This window comes from Leucoraja erinacea, chromosome 1 (assembly GCF_028641065.1).
Source record: "Leucoraja erinacea ecotype New England chromosome 1, Leri_hhj_1, whole genome shotgun sequence".
Lineage (NCBI taxonomy): Eukaryota > Metazoa > Chordata > Chondrichthyes > Rajiformes > Rajidae > Leucoraja > Leucoraja erinaceus.
In genome coordinates this window covers 72844252-72868941 of record NC_073377.1, presented here as the reverse complement: position 1 = coordinate 72868941, position 24690 = coordinate 72844252, and the positions used below count along the sequence as shown (strand labels likewise).

General features: G+C 42.1%; 1 protein-coding gene across 17 annotated transcripts in view; it reads right to left on the bottom strand.

Moving 5' to 3' along the window:
- Nucleotides 1-3419: 3419 nt before the first annotated feature.
- rbm47 (RNA binding motif protein 47) overlaps nucleotides 3420-24690 on the bottom strand; it is a 212798-nt gene continuing 191527 nt past the window's right edge. For 13 of the 17 annotated variants that reach the window (XM_055637224.1, XM_055637282.1, XM_055637183.1 and 10 more), the window contains 3 exons: nucleotides 20182-20388; nucleotides 14091-14251; nucleotides 3420-7424 (listed from right to left, as the gene is read on the bottom strand). In XM_055637224.1, coding sequence (XP_055493199.1) covers nucleotides 7176-7424; nucleotides 14091-14251; nucleotides 20182-20388 — 617 coding nt within the window. In that variant the 3' untranslated portion in view covers nucleotides 3420-7175. The remainder of the gene's footprint in view (nucleotides 7425-14090; nucleotides 14252-20181; nucleotides 20389-24690) is intronic. The other 4 variants (XM_055637192.1, XM_055637308.1, XM_055637300.1 and 1 more) reach the window with 4 other exon arrangements.

Here is a 24690-nt window from a genome sequence, read left to right as displayed (position 1 = left end):
AATCCTACACAATTTGCCCAACTGGCAGCAGCTTTCCAGTGAACTGATAGGAAGGGAAGATCGAGGCCAAGTGACCCTGATTGAAGAAGGGTCTCGACCCGAAACGTCACCCATTCCTTCTCTCTAGAGATGCTGCCTGACCATCTGAGTTACTCCAGCATTTTGTGTCTATCTTTGGTGTAAACCAGCATCTGCAGTTCCTTCCTACGCATCCCGGTCAGTTATTTGCTTCTCCTGGTTAATCACAAATTTGTATTTTGTAAAGGGTTTTTATACAAGCCAGCACCCACATTACTTTCAAGGATTTACCAAGGACACGCAAAAAATGGCCCCAATCTAATTTTGGTTGGCCCTTACCAAAGGTCCTTGGGGACAAAATAAAAAATAAAAATAAAATAAAAGCTGGGGAGGCTGAAAATCTGAAGCAAAGACGGAAAATTCTTCAAAAACGCAGCAGGTTACGGTGGCGGCACTGTGCACAGCGGTAAAGTTTGCACTTTATCTGTTTATTGTTGTGTGTGTGTTTATATATATATATATATATATATATATATATATATATATATAACTAGACTAAGTGGGACCCGTTGGGTCCCATGTTCACACGGGAGGGCTGGCCCCCCGACGCAATATTCCACCTCTCCACCAATTCCAATATTGGTGGCCAGTGGGGGGGCCTTCTGGAGTGCTGGTATAGGTTCTTGGGGTGGCAGCTCAGTCCCTCAAGCCTGATCTGCTGGCAGCTCACTCACGGCTGGTGGGCTGGCAGTTGACATGACTATTCCTTGAAATTCCATTTCAAGCAGGGTGCAAGTCCACCAAATTCAAATCCATGTTCCTACCATTTCAAGCAGGGTTCAAGGTCACCAAATTCAAGTGCAGTTTCCAACCACTTCAAGCAGGGTGCAAGGCCACCAAATGCAAATGCAGCTTCATACCACTTCATGCAGGGTGAAACCACCATAAAACCCATTCAAGCAGGGTGAAACCACCATAAAACCCATCAAACATCAAACTCACAGTTCAGTAGACATTCAGTGTGTTCAGTTGATTCACAGCTCAGACAGAGTCATGACCTCTCCCTCCCCCATCATGCAGAGACTGAGCCACACCCACACTTCTGGGTTTTATAACCCCTCCCCCTCACACCGGAAAAAGTGTGGCTTTCAGGGCATGATTGACAGGAGAGAGATTCTCAACAATTTTTAAACACTAATAACACTTTTATATTTCATTGATGGGAAGAATTCTCTGCACCTGCTCAGCAGAGGGGGGGACTGAGTAAGATGGCCAAAATCACAGCCGTAAGTGTAGCGTTTTATCTAAAATCAATATACAGTGCAAACAGGAAGTAAGTGCATTTGCAGTAGTGCCTTTCAACCTCAAGCCAAAGCACCCAAGCCAACATTTGCAGTAAGTAATGCCTTTCAACTTCAAGCCAAAGCACCCAAACAACCATTTGCAGGCAGTGCCTTTTTACTTCAAACAAACCATATTTTATTTTCAAACCACATTAAGGGTACTCACAATTGTGTAGACATTTGTTCAGTGCTATTCAGAGCTCAGAGAGACGTGACCCTTGGCTTCATCCATCTTGCAGAGAGTGAGGCACGCCACTTCCTGGTTTTATAGTCCCTCCCCCTCCCTCCAGCAGGGGCAGCAGAGAGAATGGTGAATTTTTTTTGAACATTAATATCTCTCTGATTTGTCATCGATGGGAAAAATCCTCCGCACCCATAAGGCAGAGGGGGGCTCTGGGCGAGGTGGCCAAAAATGACGGCCGTAGGTGGCGGCGTTCTGTCGGAAATTGCAGCACAGTAGGCCAAAAGTAGTCAAGATCAGAGATTTAGTAATATAGATATATATATAGATATGGACACACTGATCTGATCTGTATTTATGACTACAATATCCTGTTGTGCTGCAGCAATGCAAGAATTTCATTGTCCCATCTGGGACATGTGACAATAAACTCTCTTGAATCTAACCATCAAATTACCTTCCCAAACATTAGACATTATATTGTCCATTCCAATTATGTTCTTATAAAACAAATCCCTTTTTAGAAAATGTATTTATGAACCTGATGAGCTCAATAACAGCCAACATAATCTCAATTTTCACTTTCCCATGATCATTGCAACCTCTATATCTATCCTCCCTCATGCACGTCCTATATTAAATCTGTCCACAAGGTTGTCAGTCCACGCACAGCACCAAAACAGTCGCAAACATTTTCTGTGTGGGTGAAGAGTTTTTTACTCAATAGCCATTAGTCAGATTTATTCGTCACATACACAATGAAGTGCAGTGAAATTTTGTCTGTAACTACCCCCATTAGAGACTGGATGGGCTGGGTTTGCTTTCCTAGATGTGGAGGAGGATGAGGGGGCATCTGATAGAGGCACAAAAAATATATACGGGCAAAGGTTGGGTGCGTAGTGAGAAACATTCTCCCATAACAGAGACATCTCTAACCAGATGGCATAGAGTTAAGATAGAGAGTAACAGGATTGGAGCAGATCTGAGGATTTTTTCTCCCCCTCACTCACTGGGTGGTTGCAGTGAGAAGGTGGCTGGAAGCAGGTACTCTCATATCATTTAAATAAGTGACTGGACAAGCAATGAATTGCCAAAGCCTGAAAGGTGTGCGATTTATATGGATGTATATTTGATGGTCAGCATTAACGTGACTAAAAGTCTCGCTTCTTAGCTGTACGACTATGATTCTATGAAATATTCAGTTCAAAGCAGGATTTATTCTTTGAGCACATAAATATCACCCATGAAGAGTTGAAATAAAATTGAAACTGAATTTACACTCTCCCTTGACAATGATATATTCCAGCTTTTGATTATTGTTTCAGTTCCAAGTTGACACCTGCCCAGCAAGATACGCTTTACCTGTGACTTGGTCATAACACCCTTGCCTCTACCACAATCTGTTAGGTACAAGCCCCAGTCCCTTTCATTCAGAAATATTGAACCAAAACCTCATCTGCAAAACAAGATCTCATGTAACTATTCCATCTGACCCCCTGGTTAATTTTCATTCCACATAACCATTAATTTAGATTACCTTATTTTATGGGACCTTCCAGATTGCCATACTGTAACAATTCAAAAATAACCCGATTTAAAATTCATTATGGGCCACATTGTTCCTTAGGATGAGGTAATAAGTGAAAACTATTTTTTTCCCTGTTTATATTGATTTTTATGATCTTTGTAATCAAAACAAAATCATTCCCATCTTTTGATAAGCCAAAAGCAATATAGTTTCTGTGGTAATAGATCAGACATTTCCACCCCTTCATCCTCTTAGGAGCAAAATGGAGCTGTTAAATGCTCATGAGAACTCTGAAATCAATAGAGAAATCCATTTAATTGCCTACAATCTTACAAATCATCCAAGCCAACAGGTTTCAAAATGCTTTATTGACTACTGCTTTTGAATATAAATGCAACAGAATAAACTTAAGCTTTAAAAACACAATGAAAATAGAAAACAAAGAGTTCAAACACGTCATGGTAATGTGTTTGTTTGCTAATAAGGCACATTTGTTTTAAAAGATTTTTCTATGTATAACTTGTTCTTTTATATGCACCAGACCAACATTTTGAACTTAACTAGAAAGAAATGCTGTTTGAATGAAATAGCTAAAATAAAGTGGCACAAGTCTGGATCCTAACAGGTTTATTGACCTTCTGCAGACCCCCTGCCAAAAGCAGATAATCAATACTTTAACCTTGTTGGATCAATGTTAGGTCCTCTGTGCAGAAAAAAAAAGCAAGTAAAAAATACATGAAGCTTTTACTAGCGGACATAGTTACGTGAAACCCTTTGTTTTTCTTCCACTGTTACTCTCCCACTTCTAAATGGTCTTGAATGCATCTTACACGTTAAATATTATTTTTAAATACATCTAGATTCTTTTCACTTAACTGGGCTATGAGAAACTATTCAGTCAAATAAAAGTATTTTGGAATAAAATGAATCTCAAAATCTGACCATAACTCCTCTCTTTATAAGATAATATTTTAAAAATAATTGAACAACTTTCTTTGTACTCTAATTGGTGGTGTTACCCTATATACTTTGTGTACTTCATAAAAAGTATTTCACAGATATACTAAAAAGGTACAGTAGACGTTATGAAAATTGATATTTCTTTGAGGAAACCAAGGCATTTTCTAGCAGCAGTATCTATTTTGTTGGCAACTTTATAAACCTTGATTTTAACAACTATCAATAATTAAAATCGTGCAGAAAATGTGCTGAGCAGTTTGTGATGTTAAATCCAAAATGGCAGGCTGGGCAACAGTTGGGAACTATCAGCAGAGTAAAAAATGTTGTTTTAAAACTTTACAAGTGATGTCTTTACAGGTTGTTTGGGTAAGGTCCAGGTGTAATACAAGTCGTTTGTTAAAAGGGAATCTTCGCTCAAATCCCATTGATTCCCTCAATGTTCATCAACGTTACTGAATATAACAGCTAAGAAAGGGAGTGTTTTGCTCAGTAGTGGAGTGTTACTGGTAATTTTTCTTCTCCCTGTGTTCTTGGAATTCTTCAACTTTGGTCATACATTTCTATTCTAACCAAAAGGGCAAATTGTTTTGCATATATGACTGTCCCATTAGTGTTGATGTTAATAGACATTACCCATGTTTAATTTAGTTTAGAGATACAGCATGGAGACAAGCCCTTCAGCCCACCGAGTCTATGCCAACCTGCAGTCACCCGTACTCTAGTTCTAACCTACACACAAGGGACAATTTACAGATGCCAATTAACCTACAAACCTGCACATCTTTGGAATGTGGGAGGAAACTGAAGAACCTGGAAGAAACCCACGCAGTCACAGGGCGAATGTACAAATTCCGTACAGACAGCACCCATTGACAGGATCGAACCCGGGTCTCTGGCACTGTAAGGGAGCAGCTGTGCCACTCAGCTTGGTTCTTACCAGTTCTAACATGCTGAGATGAATATAGCAGGTCCATTTCTAGAAAATCTAATTTCTGAACAAGTGAATTGCACATGACTTTAAAAAGTAATCCATCACAGAACAACAATGCCGTGACAATGGGTTGCATATTGCAGTGCACAATAATTCATACAATAACAATATAAAACATGGTAATTTCTGGTACATTTCCAATAATGGCAAGAACAGTGACTTGTAAAAATTGGGAAATATAATGTGACCTCCGAACATCTAGAGTTTGCTTTTTAAGAAAAAATGATGGTACCTCATTTGGTTTTAAGTGAGGCACAAAAGTTTGTTTAATTACTTTTAGGGATTAAATAATTAAGATTGCACTAACACAAGCAGCAGCTGCCTTTGTAATCTGCATTTAATTTAGTGATGTGCTTATTTGAGAAAGTAATGTAGAATGTGAAACATTAAATCCATTGATTAGAGATAGTCTTCAAAATGGTGCCTCTCAATAGTTAGTGTTTCTGGGAGATTATCATTAGTACTTACAGTGTATGTGAGCTTCTATTCTATAAACAGCAAGTGTGAAGGCAAATGGCTGAACCTGTGCTGAAAAGACCCCATATAATCTACAGTACCTCAACCAAATAATCTTTCCTAGGTTGAAAAACAATGAATGCAGCTCAACTGTTGTTGTTATCCGCAGGTTACTTTGGTTAGCCCAAAGTGTGTGGTCACATTATACAGGTTTTACTAAGCATCACGGCACATTTTAACACGGACGTTTTTCGAAAGTCTCCTTTACAGGCCACTGAAAGACTGCAAAAATACATTTGGTTCCTACTATAATAAAAGATTTATTTTGCTTCTTCAACAGAATTGAAAGAAATTGATAAATCTCTGTGGTAGACTACATACCATGTGCTGCTGCACCATAAAAGGCATTTGCTCATAAACTTATATTAAAACATAATATGTACACGCTCACACATAAATCTAATTTGTTACATAACCAAAATACAACATTAGTACCCACACTACTTTATCACCTCAGATCAGCTAGAAATTTTCTTTAACATGATAAAAAGTAATTATAATAGAACTTCATGCTGACAAGGCTTATTTCAGTCCTTGTCCTAACAAAATCTCAGCATTAAAGCTGAATTTAGAGTCGACACACAGAAAATAATGAGCATTGCAATAGAAATTTATCCTTGCCTTCATTAGGTCGAGCATTTAGCTCGATGGTTATCTTCTACCTAATGTCTTGTGTATTTCAGTCCCATTGTATTTCTTAAGTGACAATCTATCATCATGTCATCTTTTCTCACTACTGTGGACAGTTATTTCCCTTGCTTTTTATTTTTCTTTCTGAACAAGCCACACCTTACCTCAAAAGACAAACATTTACTTAGATACTTTCTTCCTCAATCATCTGAATCTCAATCTGAACACTTCATCCCATCAAGATCAGTACTACAAATATTCACTCTGAAGCTGGTGAAATTCAGTTCCTGAAAGAACCAAAATTATGGAAAATAATTCTATCCAAATTCTGGCTTTGTGTTAACAGTCCAATTTTTTTTAAATTGTAGCTCGTATACTATTTGGACACAATGCTTGTACTAAACAATAAAAATGGTGTTGCTCACCAAAATGAACAACTCAGGTTTTTAAATACACACCATGTACAATTCTTGGCCATGACAGGCCTATGCTTGGTTATATGTTATATGTTTTGTGTTTTGATTCATTTTTATATGGACATTTATGAGGATCTACTTATGATATATGGTCCAATTAAGGCTGAGCTTTTCTTGAAGGCACCAATAGAATAATTAACTGGAGTGAGCGTATCACACAAAACATCTTTGTTCAGCATGTAAAAACCCATACCTACAAGTACTAATCTTCTAGATTCTAGTTGTCCACATTCAGAGTGTTCAAACCTTATGGACGGAAGATTTTATAATATTTTCTAAAGACAAGGCAATTAAAAAAAAAAAGTGTTTTCATATAAATGCATAGAATGGTTTTTACTGAAATTTTAAAACACTTTTTTCAAAATTTAGTAACAAATAGCATTTTTAAAACGTTTCGCTCTTTCATATAGTTTTTGGTGCAAAGTTTACTCAAGTCCTAAAAACAATTATTTCACAAAAAACTATGTTGGCTTTATTTCTTCATAAATATCAGTGTATTCCTTCACTATTACAAAGTCTTTGTTATAAAATCCTAATAGGTTTGGTAGAAATCGTGTAAAGGGACTTGAAAGGTGGCTGTAGGGAATGCCTGTGGTACATAACTAGCATATCCTCCATAGGCTGCTACAGCTGCAGCAGTGGCTGCATTCTTTTGCAGCGTTGCCATGGCGGCAGCAGAAGTAGGAGCTGCAATTGGTACATAACTTGCCCCGTAGAATCCAGCTGCAGGAATTCGTTGAATGTTGGAAGCCATTGCATAGACTGGAGTTATTGGGCGAGTCTACAAAGGAAGGAACAAAAACACATGATTGCATTGGAACAATTATAAAGTCAATAGCAATGTACAAATTGCTGATAACAGAATCGAGGACCAGAGGACATAGGTTTATGTTGAAGGTGAAAAGATTTAATTGGAATCGAAGGGGTAACTTTTTCACACAAAGGGTGGTGGGTGTATGGAACAAGCTGTCAGGAGAGGTAATTGAGGCAGGGACGACCCCAATATTTAAGAAGCAGTTAGACAGGTACATGGATAGGACAGGTTTGGAGGGACATGGGCCAAATGCTGGGACTAGTGTAGCTGGGACATGTTGGCTGGTGTGGACAAGTTGGGCTGAAGGGCCCATTGCTACATCATATTACTTTATGATTCTATAACAGAAATTGAATGCGGCCAGGCCAAACTCTTAATATTTCTGAGTAGCGAGATTCATATGAAAAATAATAAAATATCACAGAAGCTGGAAATCTGGCACAAAAATGGAAAATGCTTGAAGTACCCAGCCAGTTAGGTTCATAGACACCTACAGCCTGGAAACATGCCCTTCAGCCCAACCCACCTACGCCAGCCAAGATCCCAGTGATGACCAAGATACTCCAAAATAATCATAATCTCAGTTAGGCAACATCAGACAAATGCTCAATACTTACAGCATTTTTTGGGAATAATAATATTAGCCACACTTGACCAAACTTTGATACCTTATCCCAAGCAGTTAGTATTAGTGGGCAATTTAGTCATAGCTATGGCCAATCCAGCTCTTGCTGTCTGTCTAAAGTAACGGTCAATCCAGAAGTAGGAATTCTGGAAATGATAATTTCCCATTCATACCCCAATGACAACTGAGAACATTCCTATCCAAAATAAATCATTTTGCCTAAGTGTATACATCAAATGATTTACAAGGAGAATATAACCATAATTATAAAAGGAACTGGAGCAGCAGCTGCATGAGGTCAGGACCACCTGGGAAACAGAGAGTTACCTGGACAAGACCTACAGCGATGTCACACCGAGGATACAGGAAGAGTGAAGGTGGGTGACAACAAGGAAGAGAAGTAAACATGGAGTGCAGGAGCCCCGGTGGCTGTTCCTATTGAAAACAGGTTACACGGCCTTGGGTGCTGTCAGAGGGGACGACATGAGAAGATTGAGTGGCAGCCAGGGCTGTGACTCCAACCCTGGTGCTGAGGCTCAACGGGGAAGAGTGACGTCAGGCAGAGCCATAGTGGTGGGGGACTCGATAGACAGAGGTGCGGACAGGAGATTCTGCGGCAACAGGTGAGACTCCAGGGTGCTGTGTTGCCTCCCTGGTGCCAGGGTTCAAGACGTCTTGGAGCGGCTGCACATCCTCAATAGTGAGGGGGAGCAGCCGGAGGTTATTGTGCATGTTGCACGATGATATAGGTAGGAAGAGGAAGGAGGTTTGGCAACACGAGTTTAGGGAATTGGGTAAAAGACTGAAAAGTAGGACCTGCAGGGTAGTGATCTCAGGATTGCTTCCAGTACCTTGTGCTGGTGAAGGTAAGAACAGAACGATAGGGTAAATGAGTGTGTGGCTGAGGAGTTGGTGCAGGGGGCAGGGGTTTAATTTCTGGATCAATGGGATCACTTCTGGGGCAAGGTTGACCTGTACAAAAGGGACGGGTTGCACCTTAACTGGAGGGGGACCAACATCCTAGTGGGCAGGTACACAAAATTGCTGGAGAAACTCAGCGGGAGCAGCAGCATCTATGGAGCGAAGAAAATAGGCGACGTTTCGGGCCGAAACCCTTCTTCAGACTTCAGACTGAGTCTGAAGAAGGGTTTCAGCCCGAAACGTCGCCTATTTTCTTCGCTCCATAGATGCTGCTGCACCCGCTGAGTTTCTCCAGCAATTTTGTGTACCTTCGATCTTCCAGCATCTGCAGTTCCTTCTTGAACATCCTAGTGGGCAGGTTTGCTAATGCTACACAGGAGGGTTTAAACTAGATTGGCAGTGGGGTGGGATCTCGTACAGGACAGAGGCACATAAGAGGCTAGAGGTTGGTATGGAGGGTGGTGTGGGAAAGGATGGTGGACAGAATAGGCAGGTGAAAGGCAGAGAGCGAAGAAGGAGAGTTGGTTTAAACTGCACGTGTGAATGCAAGGGGCCTGACGGGCGAGGCAGATGAGCTTAGGGCATGGATAGGTACGAGCGACTGGGACGTTGTAGCCATGACTGAAACCTGGGTAAGGGAGGGGCCGGACTGGCAGCTCAATGTTCCTGGGTACAGGAGCTTCAGGAGAGACAGGGGTGATGGAAAAAGAGGAGGGGGGGTTGCATTGTTGGTTAAGGAGGATGTCACGGCAGTGATCAGAGGTGGCATTTCGGACGGTTCATCTAGTGAGGCTATATAGATGGAGGTGAGAAACAAGAAAGGGATGATCACCTTGTTGGGGGTGTACTACAGGCTCCTGAATTAGAAGCACAAATGTGCCAGGAGATTGCAGACAGCTGCAGGTCAAATAAGGTTGTTGTATTAGGGGATTTTAACTTTCCCAACATAGACTTGGAAAGGGTTTTAATGGGGTGCAATTCCTCAAAAGTGTCCAGGAGAGTTCAGGAGTGTTCTTAACCAGTATGTAGAGGCCTCCACAAGTGAGAGGGCAAAGCTGGATCTAGTATTGGGAAATTGGGAAGGGGTAGTTAATGAAGTGTGTGTTGCGGAGCCTTTTGGGACCAGTGACCACAGTTTGATTCGATTTAAGATAGTTATCGATAGGGATGGAGAGGGTCTACGTGTTAAAATGCTCAACTGGGGTCAGGCCAACTTTGGGGGTACGAGAGAAGGTCTCGCTCAAGTTGACTAGAGCAGGTTATTTGAGGTGAAAGTAACATCGGCCAAGTGGGATGTTTTTAAAAATGTGCTGACAAAAGCTCAGGATGTGTACTCATTAGAGTGAAGGGCAAAGCAGGCAAATGTAAAGGAAGCTTGGCTGACGAGGGAAACTGAGGTGTTGGTCAAAAACAAGGACGCATGGTGCAGGTATAGGCAGCTAGGATCGTCCCTCCCTGGAGAAGTTTTGGGACCTAAGGAGTAAACTGAAAAAGGAGATCAGAAGGGCAAAAAGGGGCCAGGAGATAGCTCTGGTGGGTAGCATTGAGGACAATCCCAGATTTTATAAATACACTAAACTAAGTGGGGCCCAAACGGGTCACATGGGAGGCCTGGTCCCCCATCGCAACCCATTCCCCAACACAATATTCTACCACTCACCCGGTCCCCCATATTTCAGCACTCACCCATAGCCCCCAACTGTGCAGGGACATATCCTCAGCACTGCCTCCTCCTCCACTTGCTTCGAGGACTTTAAAAAAAGAATGCAATTGCCCCCTCTCCCCTCCTGTTCAGGTAAAAAACTTGCTGGAAGGACTGAGTGTTCCTCGATTGCAATTTTGTATGCAACTTTGTTGCACGCTAGGCCAGCAAGGATTTAGCTGTTAAATTCTTCTTAAATTTGAACTTTTTAAGTTAAAAATTATGAATAACATGTGAAATATAACATCAATCTGAACGATTTCCTTTCAACCGAACAGGGACATAAAGATTCTGTACTCTTAAAATGTCACCTTTAAATGTACTCCATTTCTCTTCCACATCTTTCCCATAAAACAAACTAAGTGTTGTTGTTGTTGTTGTTGTTGTTTGTCATGTACATCAATGATCTGGATGATGGTGTGGTAAATGGGATTATTAAGTATGCAGATGATACTAGGATAGGTGGGGTTGCGGGTAATGAAGTAGAGTTTCAAAGTCTACAGAGAGATTTATGCCAGTTGGAAGAGTGGGCTGAAAGATGGCAGATGGAGTTTAATGCTGATAAGTGTGAGGTGCTACATCTTGGCAGGACAAATCAAAATAGGACGTACATGGTAAATGGTAGGGAATTGAAGAATGTAGGTGAACAGAGGGATCTGGGAATAACTGTGCACAGTTCCCTGAAAGTGGAATCTCATGTACATAGGGTGGTAAAGAAAGCTTTTGGTGTGCTGGCCTTTATAAATCAGAGCATTGAGTATAGAAGTTGGGATGTAATGTTAAAATTGTACAAGGCATTGGTGAGGCCAATTCTGGAGTATGGTGTACAATTTTGGTTGCCTAATTATAGGAAGGATGTCAACAAAATAGAGAGAGTACAGAGGAGATTTACTAGAATTTTGCCTGGGTTTCAGCAACTAAGTTACAGAGAAAGGTTGAACAAGTTAGGGTTTTATTCTTTGGAGCGCAGAAGGTTAAGGGGGGACTTGATAGAGGTTTTTAAAATGATGAGAGGGATAGACAGAGTTGACGTGGAAAAGCTTTTCCCACTGAGAGTAGGGAAGATTCAAACAAGGGGACATGACTTGAGAATTAAGTTTAGGGGTAACATGAGGGGGAACTTCTTTACTCAGAGAGTGGTAGCTGTGTGGAATGAGCTTCCAGTGAAGGTGGTGGAGGCAGGTTCATTTTTATCATTTAAAAATAAATTGGATAGTTATATGGATGGGAAAGGAATGGAGGGTTATGGTCTGAGCGCAGGTATATGGGACTAGGGGAGATTATGTGTTCGGCACGGACTAGAAGGGTCGAGATGGCCTGTTTCCGTGCTGTAATTGTTATATGGTTATATGGTTATATGAAAGTTTATAGGAACGACCACAGGACAAATGCGAATAAGGTGGTGCAAAAGATTTTGCGCTAACATGTACCGTTTTGCCGTATGTCCCAGATCACCTACTCACGCATAGTTAGATAGATAGAAACAAGATGAGACTTTTAGTACTAAATAGATAAGGGGGAAGAGGGTAACTAGAGAGAGAATGGGACCTCTCAGGAATCAAAGTGGTCACCTCTGTGTGGAGCCACAGGAAATGGGCAAGGTCCTCAATGAGTATTTATCCTCTGTATTTACCGAGAAGAACAACAGTACAACGGAGGAACTTGGGGCAGTAAATGGAAGTGTCGAGAGCAGTCAGTGTTATCGTCGAAGTACTGAAGGTACTGGTGTGTATGAAGGTAGACAAATCTCTACGGCCTGATCAGATATACCGAGGACATTGCGGGAAACTAGAGAGGAAATTGCGGGAGCCCTGGTTGAAATTTACGAGTTGTCCTTAAATACAGGAGAGGAGCCGGAAGACTGGAGAGTGGCAAATGTTGTACCTCTTTTCATGAAGGGCAGCAGGGAAAATGCTGGGAACTATAGGCCGGTGAGCTTAACATCTGTATTCTGAGGGATAGGTTATACAGGCACTTGGATGGGCAAGGGCTGATTGGAGATAGTCAGCATGGTTTTGTACGTGGGAGGTCGTGTCTCACAAATCTGATTGATTTTTATGAAGACGTGACGAAAAAGATCGATGAGGGCAGAGCTGTAGATGTTGTGTACATGGATTTCAGTAAGGCATTCAACAAGGTTCCACATGGTAGGCTCCTCTGGATGGTTAAATCGCATGGGATCCAAGGAGATATAGCTGAATGGATAGCAAATTGGCTCCTTGAAAGAAAGCAGAGGGTTGTTGGAAGGTTGCTTCTTGGACTGAAAGACTGTAACTCAGGGTTCGGTGCTGGGCCCGTTACTGTTTGTCATCTACATCAATGATTTAGATGAGAACATACAGAGCAAGATTAACAAGTTTGCTGACGATACAAAAGTGAGTGGTTTTGCAGATAGTGAAGATGGTTGTGAAAGATTGCAGCAGGATCTGGATCGATTAGCCAGGTGGGCAGAGGAATGGTTGATGGAATTTAATACAGAGAAGTGTGAGGTGTTGCATTTTGGGATGTCAAACAAGGGCAGGACCTACACAGTAAATGGTAGGCCTCTGGGTAGTGTTGTAGAGCAGAGGGATCTAGGAGTGCAGGTGCATGGTTCCTTGAAGGTCGAGTCGCAGGTGGATAAGGTGGTCAAAAAGGCTTTTGGCACTTTAGCCTTCAATAGTCAGAGTATTGAGTGTAGAAGTTGGAAGGTCATGTTGCAGTTGTATAAGATATTGGTAAGACCGCATTTAGAATATTGTGTTCAGTTCTGGGCACCATGTTATAGGAAAGATATTGTCAAGCTTGAAAGGGTTCAGAAAAGATTTACGAGGATGTTGCCACAAGAGGTTGAGTAGACACAAAATGCTGAAGTAACTCAGCGGGTCAGGCAGCATCTCTGAAGAGAAGGAATGGGTGACGTTTCAGGTTGAGTAGGCTGGGTCTCTATTCCATGGTACGCAGGAGGATGAGGGGTGATCTTATAGAGGTGTACAAAATCATGAGGAATAGATCGGTTAGATGCACACTCTTGCCCAGAGTGGAGGAATCGAGGACCAGAGGACATAGGTTTACGGTGAAAGGGAAAAGATTTAATAGAAGACTGAGGGGTAACATTTTCACACAAAGGGCAGTGAGTATATGGAACAAGCTGCCAGAGGAGGTAGTTGAGGCTGGGACTATCCCATCGTTTAAGAAACAATTAGACAGGTACATGGATAGGACATGTTTGGAGGGATATGGACCAAGCGCAGGTAAGTGGGACTAGTGTAGCTGGGACATAGTTGGCCGGTGTGGACAAGTTGGGCCGAGGTGCCTGTTTCCACACCTGTATTAACCTCGGACTATGAGAGGAAAAAAAGTCTAAAATTTCATCCTTAAAAGAAAAAGTAGTTTTTTAAATAACCTGAAAAGGCGGAGGAGTGATCGGTGCTCCGTTTGGATCAGTTTGAACAGCAATAGGATTAAGAACATGTTCCATTGGATGCATTTTGTTTTCTTCCATTAGCTTAGTGCCCGGAGCTGCCTGAAACACTTGGTATTGGGGTCCAATGGAAGGGATGGCCACTGAAATCAGATAAAATACATTTAAAAACAGATTAGAATCCATTTTTCAAATCACTACCTATAATATTACTATAATGCAATTTCTTGACATATATAATTACACAAAAGGATTTTAAAAGAACCTAGCAAAGAACATGAAAAATAACTTTGAATACTGGATACAGATAAAATGTAATTCAGGCGCAGAAAGCAGCCTGTAAATAGACCACTGCATTCTCTCTTGTGTTTTCATCATATTTCACTGGCACCAGCTTTGTAGTCCTTGTCGTGATTGATCAATGGCTACAGGAGCCACAGAGGGTCATTGGGAAACTTTCAATGGTTTAATTTCTACTGTTTGCAATTACTCACACTGTACAAATACGAGATGAGTAGCATGATCAATAAAGAAATGGCCATGTAACAAATGGCAGAGAAAAATCAAAGACATTGCAGACATAATATAATATCATTCAACTTTAATAATAATTGAAAAGGGGAGGGAACGGCCAAGGCTGAAATGACTAACTTTAATACAGTCTGCAGAATCCGAGAAATAATTAAAATAGCCATGATACTTTCCCTCTATCAATCCAGTGCTTTTCAATCGTACAATTTAAAGTCACTCATTTTGATAGCAATAAAGATATTTACTGAAAGGCAGTGGGATCCTTCCTTTAGCTGTTTACCAGAACACCGCCTAGATTGGGTATATTGGCTACGTGGATATTGGATAGACTTAAGCCAAGAATATAAAGGAGGATAGTAAAAGCTTCTTTAGGTATGTGAAGGGGAAACAAAGTTAAGACCAAAGTTGGACACTTGAAGACTGAAAAAGGTGAATTTATTATGGGGAACAAGGAATTTATTATGTGGGTCCAAGTCAGCATGGATTTACGAAGGGAAAATCATGCTTGACTAATCTTCTGGAATTTTTTGAGGATGTAACCAGGAAAATGGACAAGGGGGGGGGGGGCAGTGGATGTAGTGTACCTGGACTTTCAGAAAGCATTTGATAAGGTCCCACATAGGAGATCAGTGGGCAAAATTAGGGCACATGGAATTGGGGGTAGGTGCTGACATGGATAGAAAATTGGTTGGCAGATAGGAAACAAAGAATAGGGATTAATGGGTCCCTTTCAGAAAAGCAGGCAGTGACTAGTGGGGTACCGCAAGGCTCGATGCTGGGACAGCAGCTATTTACAATATGCATCAATGATTAAGATGAAGGGATTCAAAGTAACATTAGCAAATTTGCAGATGACACAAAGCTGGGTGGCAGTGTGAACTGTGAGGCGGATGCTATGAGAATGCAGGGTGACCTGGACAGGTGGGGTCAGTGGGCTGGTGAGTAGCAAAAACAGGAAGGCAGATTATTATCTAAATGGTGTCAAGTTGGGAAAAGGGGAAGTACAACAGGATCTGGGGGTCCTTGTTCATCAGTCAATGAAAGTAAGCGTGCAGGTACAACAGGCAGTGATTGGGGGTTCAGTATTGATGTGGATAGAGAACTGGCTGGCAGACAGGAAGCAAAGAGTAGAAGTAAACAGGTCCTTTTCAGAATGGCAGGCAGTGACTAGTGGGGTACCGCAAGGCTCAGTGCTGGGACCCCAGCTATTTACAACATATATTAATGATTTGGACAAGGGAATTGAATGTAACATCTCAAAGTTTGCGGATGACACGAAGCTGGGGCGCAGTGTTAGCTGTGAGTAGGATGCTAGGAGGCTGCAGGGTGACTTGGATAGGCTGGGTGAGTGGGCAAATGCATGGCAGATGCAGTATAATGTGGATAAATGTGAGGTTATCCACTTTGGTGGCAAAAACAGGAAAGTTGCCTGAATGGTGGCCGATTAGGAAAAGGGGACATACAACGAGACCTGGGTGTCTAGGTACACCAGTCATTGAAAGTAGGCATGCAGGTGCAGCAGGCAGTGAAGAAAGCGAATGGTATGTTAGCATTCATAGCAAAAGGATTTGAGTATAGGAGCAGGGAGGTTCTACTGCAGTTGTACAGAGTCTTGGTGAGACCACACCTGGAGTATTGCGTACAGTTTTGGTCTCCTAATCTGAGGAACTACATTCTTGCCATAGAGGGAGTACAGAGAAGGTTCACCAGACTGATTCCTGGGATGTCAGAACTTTCATATGAAGAAAGATTGGATAGACTCGGCATGTACTCGCTAGAATTTAGAAGATTGAGGGGGGATCTTATAGAAACTTACAAAATTCTTAAGTGGTTGGACAGGCTAGATGTAGGAAGATTGTTCCCGATGTTGGGGAAGTCCAGAACAAGGGGTTACAGTTTAAGGATAAGAGGGAAATCTTTTAGGACCGAGATGAGAAAAATATTTTTCACACAGAGAGTGGTGAATCTGTGGAATTCTCTGCCACAGAAGGTAGTTGAGGCCACAGTTCATTGGCTATATTTAAGAGGGAGTTAGATGTGGCCATTGTGGCTAAAGGGTTCAGGGGGTATGGAGAGAAGGCAGGTACGGGATACTGAGTTGGATGATCAGCCATGATCATATTGAATGGCGGAGCAGGCTCGAAGGGCCGAATGGCCTACTCCTGCACCTATTTTCTATGTTTTCTAAGTTTCTATGTGAAGAAAGTGAATGCAGGCCATTATAACAAGAGGAGTTGAGTATAGGGACAAAGAGGTCCTTCTGCAGTTGTATGGGGCCCTAGTGAGACCACACCTGGAGTATTGTGTGCAGTTTTGATCCTCTAATTTGAGGAAGGACATTCTTGCTATTAAGGGAGTGCAGCGTAGGTTCACATGGTTAATTCCCGGGATGGCGGAACTGTCATATGCTGAGAGAATGGAGCAGCTGGGCTTGTATACTCTGGAATTTAGAAGGATGAGAGGGGATCTTATTGAAAACATATAAGGTTATTAAGGATTTGGACATGCTAGAGGCAGGAAACATGTTCCCAATGTTGGGGGAGTCCAGAACCAGTGGCCACAGTTTAAGAATAAGGGGTAAGGCATTTAGAATGGAGATGAGGAAACACTTTTTCCACACAGAGTGTTGTGAAACTGTAGAATTCTCTGCCTCAGAGGACGGTGGAGCCCAGTTCTTTGGATACTTTCAAGAGAGAGCTTGATAGGGCTCTTAAAGATAGCAGAGTCAGGGAATAAGGGGAGAATTCAGGCACGGTGTACTGCCTTCTCCCCTTGTATATTGTCTTGGATTGTTTTTTCTTTAGCGATGGAGGTTGAGTGGAGACCTGATAGAAGTAGATAAAATTCTGAGATGCACAGATAGGTTAGACACTTAGAATTGTTCCCACCCCCTGGGCTTCTCAAGAGAACATAACTAAAGCTAAATTGTGGCTCAGCTAGACACAGGGGTGGAAGGGCTATAGCGAATGGGGATTAAAATCATTAGGGGCACACATACATTTCTGCCACAATTATGACTCCAAGATGATAATCCATATCGCCATTGTTAGAGTCAAATGTGTCAAAGAGTGACTGCAGGACATTCTGCGGGGTTAATGGGGATAAGGTGGGAGAATGAAGAGATAGCAGTCAAGGTAGAAGTCAATGCACAATATAGGGAGATAGAAAACTAATTAAAGAACGTCAAAAGGTAGTAAACCCAGCTTACTGCCAGATCAATGCCCTGGCACGAGCAGAAATATGAAGATAAATAAAACAACTGTGTGGCTCAAGGGATGGTATAGGAGTTAAATTTTCAAAGCATCTGAATCAGCACAGGAGAAGGCAAAAGAAGTATAGTTATGGGAAGATGTAAGAATCCATTGGGTAAAGGTAAACAAACTTAGTAAGGGAAAGAAGCTGGTGGGATGAAGAGTGTAGAGGCTCCTGGATGAAGAGCGTAGAGGCTCCTGAATTGTGGAAACAAAGAATGCAGACGCTGCTTAATCCACAAAAGGACACAAACTGCTGGAGTAACTCAGCAGATACTTGCTGCCTGACCTTCTGAGTTACTCTAGCACTTTTTGCCCTCTTAAATTGTGGCCACATTGAAATGGCCACCATGGAAAGGAATATTGAATCATGGATTAAGGAATGTAGTGGAAATGTTTGTTTTCCAAAGGAACGATGAAATGTTGGAACTATGGCTTTTTAAAGTATATAACTGATCTGCTGGAATACACAATATGAAAATTTAGAATATAAACACATGGAGTATTAGTAAATGTAAAATGGACTGATTTACTTCAGGTAGTTAGATGCCATGAAACACAAGGGATGGTGATAAATTTGATGCATTTTGGGATGAAAATTAAGAGGCAGAATCCTCTAAATGGAAAAAGAAAATGTTAAAAGGATCAGAAGAGGATAGAAACATAGAAACATAGAAAATAGGTGCAGGAGTAGGCCATTCGGCCCTTCGAGCCAGCACCGCCATTCAATATGATCATGGCTGATCATTCACAATCAGTACCGTGTTCCTGCCTTCTCCCCATATCCCCTGACTCAACTATCCTTAAGAGCCCTAACTAGCTCCCTCTTGAAAGAATCCAGAGAACCTGCCTCCACTGCCCTCTGTGGCAGAGAATTCCACAGACTCACAACTCTCTGTGTGAAAAAGTGTTTCCTCATCTCCCTTTTAAATGGCTTACTCCCTTATTCTTAAACTGTGGCCTCTGGTTCTGGACTCCCCCAACATCGGGAACATGTTTCCTCCCTCTAGTGTGTCCAAATCAGTACCCCGTTCCTGCTTTTTCCCCATATCCCTTGATTCCTTTAGCCCTAAGCATTAAATCTAACTCTCTCTTGAACTTACAAATTTCTACATTTTATTTTTATAAAGCAGGAAGACAAGCTAACAAAGCAGGAAAGGAGGATAGTATTTCTGGTGTAGATAATAAGGTCACAGAATGAGGAAAGTGTACTTGTTAAGAATCCCATCTATTATTGGAGTAGTTTTATTACCAAAGGTTTTCATAATGTCTCCAATGTTCCCAGGACAGGGACCAGCTGTGATTAAATAGGGCACATTTCCAAAGGATAGGAAGCTACAGTTCTCTGACAAACAAGAGGAATTATGACGGAAAGACACAAAATGCTGGAGTAACTCAGTGGGTCAGGCAACATCCCTGGAGAGCATGGATAGGTGCGTTTTAGGTCGGGACTTATCTTCGGTGATTGAAATCAAGATTATGAGATGAAACTGGAGGAGTTTCAAAATACGATGCATTTTAACAAAGTAAATAAGGAACAAAGATGTCCTCACTAGTCAGCAAGCTGGGTAAATTGAGGATGCAGATTTAAGACATAGTGGATAGAATAAAGCAGACTGGAGGTTCATAATTTTCTTTTCCATTTAGATGCTAATAAGACAAGGAATACTCCACCAGAAGCTATTAGTTAAACAACACCAGAATCACATTTAAAATAAAAAGTGGATGCTTGAAAAAAAGCAGTTAACAAAGTGAATGGAAATGCTCAGCAAAAAGGGTTAAACAGTGATTATTTTAGGATTACTAACATGGCAAGTGTAGACCAAATCTCTCATCTAGGTTATAGAACTTTGTAATATTAAGATGTCACTATTTATTTCACCTCAACTTGATGGTCAAGATTCAACATGGGATCATTTCACTTCTAGGCTATGGGGCAATTTATGAGGGGCAGTCAATTGTATGTGGAATTTCAAGCCTTGCAATGCTGTTCGGATTGTTACTAGTTTGCAACCCGAATCTCCAGTACATGTGTAGCACCACTCTGGTGTAAGCCATTCATAACCACATGTAATGCAGATCCTTTCCCTCTTGGGTGGCCAACTGCTTCCGTGAGAAAATAATTGATATGAAATCCATGGGACTTCAATTGTGACAGCTTTTCACTTAATTGGGATTTTATGTTACCCTAAAGGAATATTTTAAAATCCTAAAACATTAGCTACATGTTTCCACTTTTTTTCTCTCCAATTTTTAAGGTAAATGTTTAGCAAAACATTTCCTTTACTAACCTGCACCAGGTTTCATAGCGACTGGACTGACTGAGGCCAGATCTAAGCTGGGTATCAGTTCATACGCTTTGTCCTGTTGCTTGGCCTTCCCTTCATGATATCTGCTGTAAATACCTCTGCCTGCAGAATATCCACCCAGGTACGATCCCCGAGGTCCTGCTGCTCTGTTGCCAGCTGCCCCTCTACCGCGGCCACGCACAGTGCCTGCTTTAAAAAACAGAAAGATCCAATGTTAAAAAGGTAGCTACGTCCAAAAATTCCATCTAACCATCAGATTCCAGAATGCAAGCACGATCGATTATTTGCAATAGTGTCACGACTGATCCTTTTGACCTAAAGAATTGATAGATTGTCAACATGTTTGTAAGACCATTAGCCCCTATTTATATGGTAACCTTAACATGGCAAAATATCCCAAGGCACTCGGTCGAAAATTAGCAAACAAAATTTGACGCTGAGCCACAAGAGATCCAGAAGCTTGGCTAGAGTATTAGAAAAACGTAGTTAAAAGCAGAAATGAGAGATATAAAGACAGAATATTTTCAGGACAGAATTCCAGAATTTACGGTCAGGAAAACTTAAGGCAACGAAATGCATTGTTAAGGCAAGGTTGCAGGTGATTGAGAGATTAAGTCTGGGGATGAACATATGCCCAGATCTGGGAATACCGTTATCCTGGAGGAATATAGAGCTGGAGAATATGTCACAGAGATGGAGAAGAATTTGAAAACAAGGACAAGAATTTTTGAATCATGGTTTTAATTGCAAGCAAGCAAAAGATCATATGGGAAAGAATGAGATGAGAACAAGAGTTGGTACAATTACTTAATGGAGAGCTGAACTTTGATTTATCTTTAGTTAACAGGGGGTAGAACCAGGGTAGCCAAGCAGAAGTGTACTGAAATTGTCAGGTTTAGAGGCTAACAAAAGCATGGAATGGGATTTCACCACCAGAGTTGAGGCAGCAATGACGTTTGGATCTGTTATGGAGGTGGACAGATGCAAGTCACGGATTCAGATTCAGACAAGACAGATACAATTGGTATCTCCTTGGACCCAAATTCACCCAGACAATCAGGACTCCTACTTTAAACTTCTACCTATCGATAACAGCTCTGCTTCCAACACCGTATCTTATCTAAACCCACCTTCAGACTTCTGGACCCAGCTTCCTCTTTGCCCCTGGAACGTCAACTTTCTTACCCACAGACCTCAACCTGTGAGGATAGGTGACATCACCTCCTCCACAATAATTCTCAACAATGGTACACAACAAGTATGCATGCTCAGTACCCGACAACACTCCCTAATACACTCATGGTTCTACTGTTAAACTTGGCTCAAACTCTATCTACAAGTGTTCAGATGGCACCACAGTGGTGGGCTGGCAAGATGGAGCACAGGAAGGGGATGGGGAACTTGGTAACATGGTGTCAGGATAATATTCCTCTGACAATTTCAGCAAGAAGAAGAAGCTAGTTATCGACTTCAGGAAACACGATGGAGTAAGTGGCCCAATCAGCTTCAACGGTGCTGAAGTGCAAGTGGTTGAGAGCTTCATGTTCCTTGGCGTGAATATTACCAATGATCTGTTGTGGACCAACCACGCTGATGCGCCAGTCAAGAGGGAACATCCAATGCCTCGATTTCCTGAGGAAACTGAGGAAATTCAACATGTCTCCAGTAACCACCACAGAGAGCATACTGTTGGGTTGCATTACAGCTTGGTTTGGCAACAGCTCTGCCCAAGACTGCAAGAAATTGGAGAGAGTTGTGAATGAAGCTGTCCATCACACAGACCAGACTTTCCACCATTGACTCCATCCACACTTCACGCTGCCTCGGAAAAGCAGCCAACATAACCAAAGGCTTGCCTGGTCCCATCATTTAGTCTTCTCCCTGCTCCCATCGGGCAGAAGGTATGGAAGTTTGAAAGCACGCACCACCAGTCTCAGGAACAACTTCTTCCCCTCCGTTTTGTGGCCTATTCATAAACTAGGGTACTGTCTGATTCACCTCTATCCCATTGCAGACGTTGGACTTTGTCTATGGAACTGATGCGCTATAATGCTGAGAACTATATCCTGCATTCTGTAGCTTCCCCTTTTGCTTTCGCTTGTATCCGAGTTTGGCTTAAATTTGTTTATCTATGGTATTACCTGATCTGATTGGATTGCACACAAAACAAATCTTTTCACTGTACCTCGGTGGATATGACCCTAATGTAAACCTAAACCTAAGGGATGTGGACAAACACTCCAAAGTCATTCTTGACCCAAGGTTGCCAGCAGTCTAATTCAGTTTCAGTTCAATGATTCGATTATTCTTTATTACCATATGTACCTAGGTACAGTGAAATGCTTTGTTTTTGCATACAGCTCAGTAAAATCACAGCAAGACCTCACCTAGACAGTAAACAAGTGTCGCCACGTGCCTGGCGCCAACAAAATTTCAATGCTTCACCGAACAGTCCTTTCTTCTGTCTGCAGCCCCACAATGCAGCCGCCGCCCCCCCTCCAACACATTGGTCCTTGGTTTTCTCCCTCCCACACTCTAACAACAGCCAGGTTTGTAAGTTTGTAAGTTTGAAAAAAATATTTGAATTTACTTAGTATTTGCCAGGGGAAGATGTCTCTTTAACACTGAACATACAAAAAAACAGCCTGACTATTTTGAGACAGTCCAGAGAGGTAGAGCCAATTCACAGCCGGATCTCGCCAGCTCACTTGTTAAAATTGACATCACTTTTGGCTGATTTTGTGACAAAGCTGTATTTAGATGAAAAATAAGATAGGCCTAGGCATGTATCTTTTGGGGACACCAGATGCAAGTAGAGAAAATTATTAACGAGCTCTCTTGCTAAAACTGGATAAATAAACACAGAAGTAGGACAGGTCGGGTGAGTGGGCAGATGCATGGCAGATGCAGTTTAATGTGGATAAATGTGAGGTTATCGACTTTGGTGGCAAAAATAGGAAGGCAAATTATTATCTGAATGGTGTCAAGTTAGGAAAAGGGGAAGTACAACGCGATCTGGGTGTCCTTGTTCATCAGTTACTGAAAGTAAGCATGCAGGGTCAGCAGACTGTGAAGAAAACGAATGGCATGTTGGCCTTCATAACAAGAGGAGTTGAGTAAAGGAGCAAAGAGGCCCTTCTGCAGTTGTACAGGGCCTTAGTGAGACCACACCTGGAGTATTGTGTGCAGTTTCGGTCTCCAAATTTGAGGAAGAACATTCTTGCTATTGAGGGAGTGCAGCATAGGTTCACAAGGTTAATTCGGGGATGGCGGGACTGTCATACGTTGAAAGAATGGAGCAACTGGGCTTGTATACACTGGAATTTAGAAGGATGAGAGGGAATCTTATTGAAACGTATAAAATTATTAATGGATTGGACATGCTAGATGCAGGAAACAGGGTCCCAATGTTGGAGGAGTCCAGAACCAGGGGCTAGTTTAAGAATAAGGGGTAAGCCATTTACAATGGAGATGAGGAAAAACTTTTTCACCCAGAGAGTTGTGAATCTGGAAATCTCTGCCTCAGAGGGCAGTGGAGGCCAATTCTCTGGATGCTTTGAAGAAAGAGTTAGATAGAGCTCTTAGAGATAGCAGAATCAAGGAATTTGGGGAGAAGGCAGGAACAGGGTACTGATTGTGCATGATCAGCCATGATTACAGTGAATGGCGGTGCTGGCTTGGAGGGCTGAATGGCCTACTCCTGCACCTATTGTCTATTGATCCTATGCAGCAATTGCACAATCCAGGTCAAAGGACTCACTGCTACAAATCCTTCATTTGTAATTATTAGTCAGCTTATTAATGGTACTATGATTTTAAAACCGCCAGGGTTGCGTCCTCAGCCCCCTACTGTACTCCCTGTACACACATGACCGTGTGGCCAGGTTCAACTCCAACTCAATGTTGCTGACTCCAATCAAGTTTGCTGATGACACTGTGGTGGTGGGCCTGATCTCCGATAACGTTGAGAAGGCCTACCGGGAGGAGGTGGCTGTCCTGGCACCTCCTCTAGAATGTCACTAAAACTAAGGAGCTGATCGTGGACTTTAGAAGGGCTCAACAATCGAGGCCAGACACGCCACTAGAGATAAATGGGACTACTGTGGATAGGGTGAGCTGCTTTAAATAGCTGGGAGTCCACATCACAGAGGATCTGACATGGACAACGCACACTTCCGCACTGCTGAGAAAGGCAAGGCAGCACCTTTACCACCTCAGGCAGCTGAGGAAATACTCAGTCTCTCTGAGGATCCTTCAGTGCTTCTACTCTGGTGCTGTAGAAAGCATCTTGTCCAGAAACATCTCGATCTGGTTTGGGAACAGCTCTGCCCAAGACATGAAGGCTCTGCAGAGAGTAGTGCGTTGGGCCGAACGCTCTATGGGAACCACACTCCCCCCCTGCTGGACAGGAGGTGCAGATCCAGAGCCAGCAACATAATGAAGGACCACTACCACCCCAGCAACGGACTGTTCCAGCTGCTACGGTCAGGC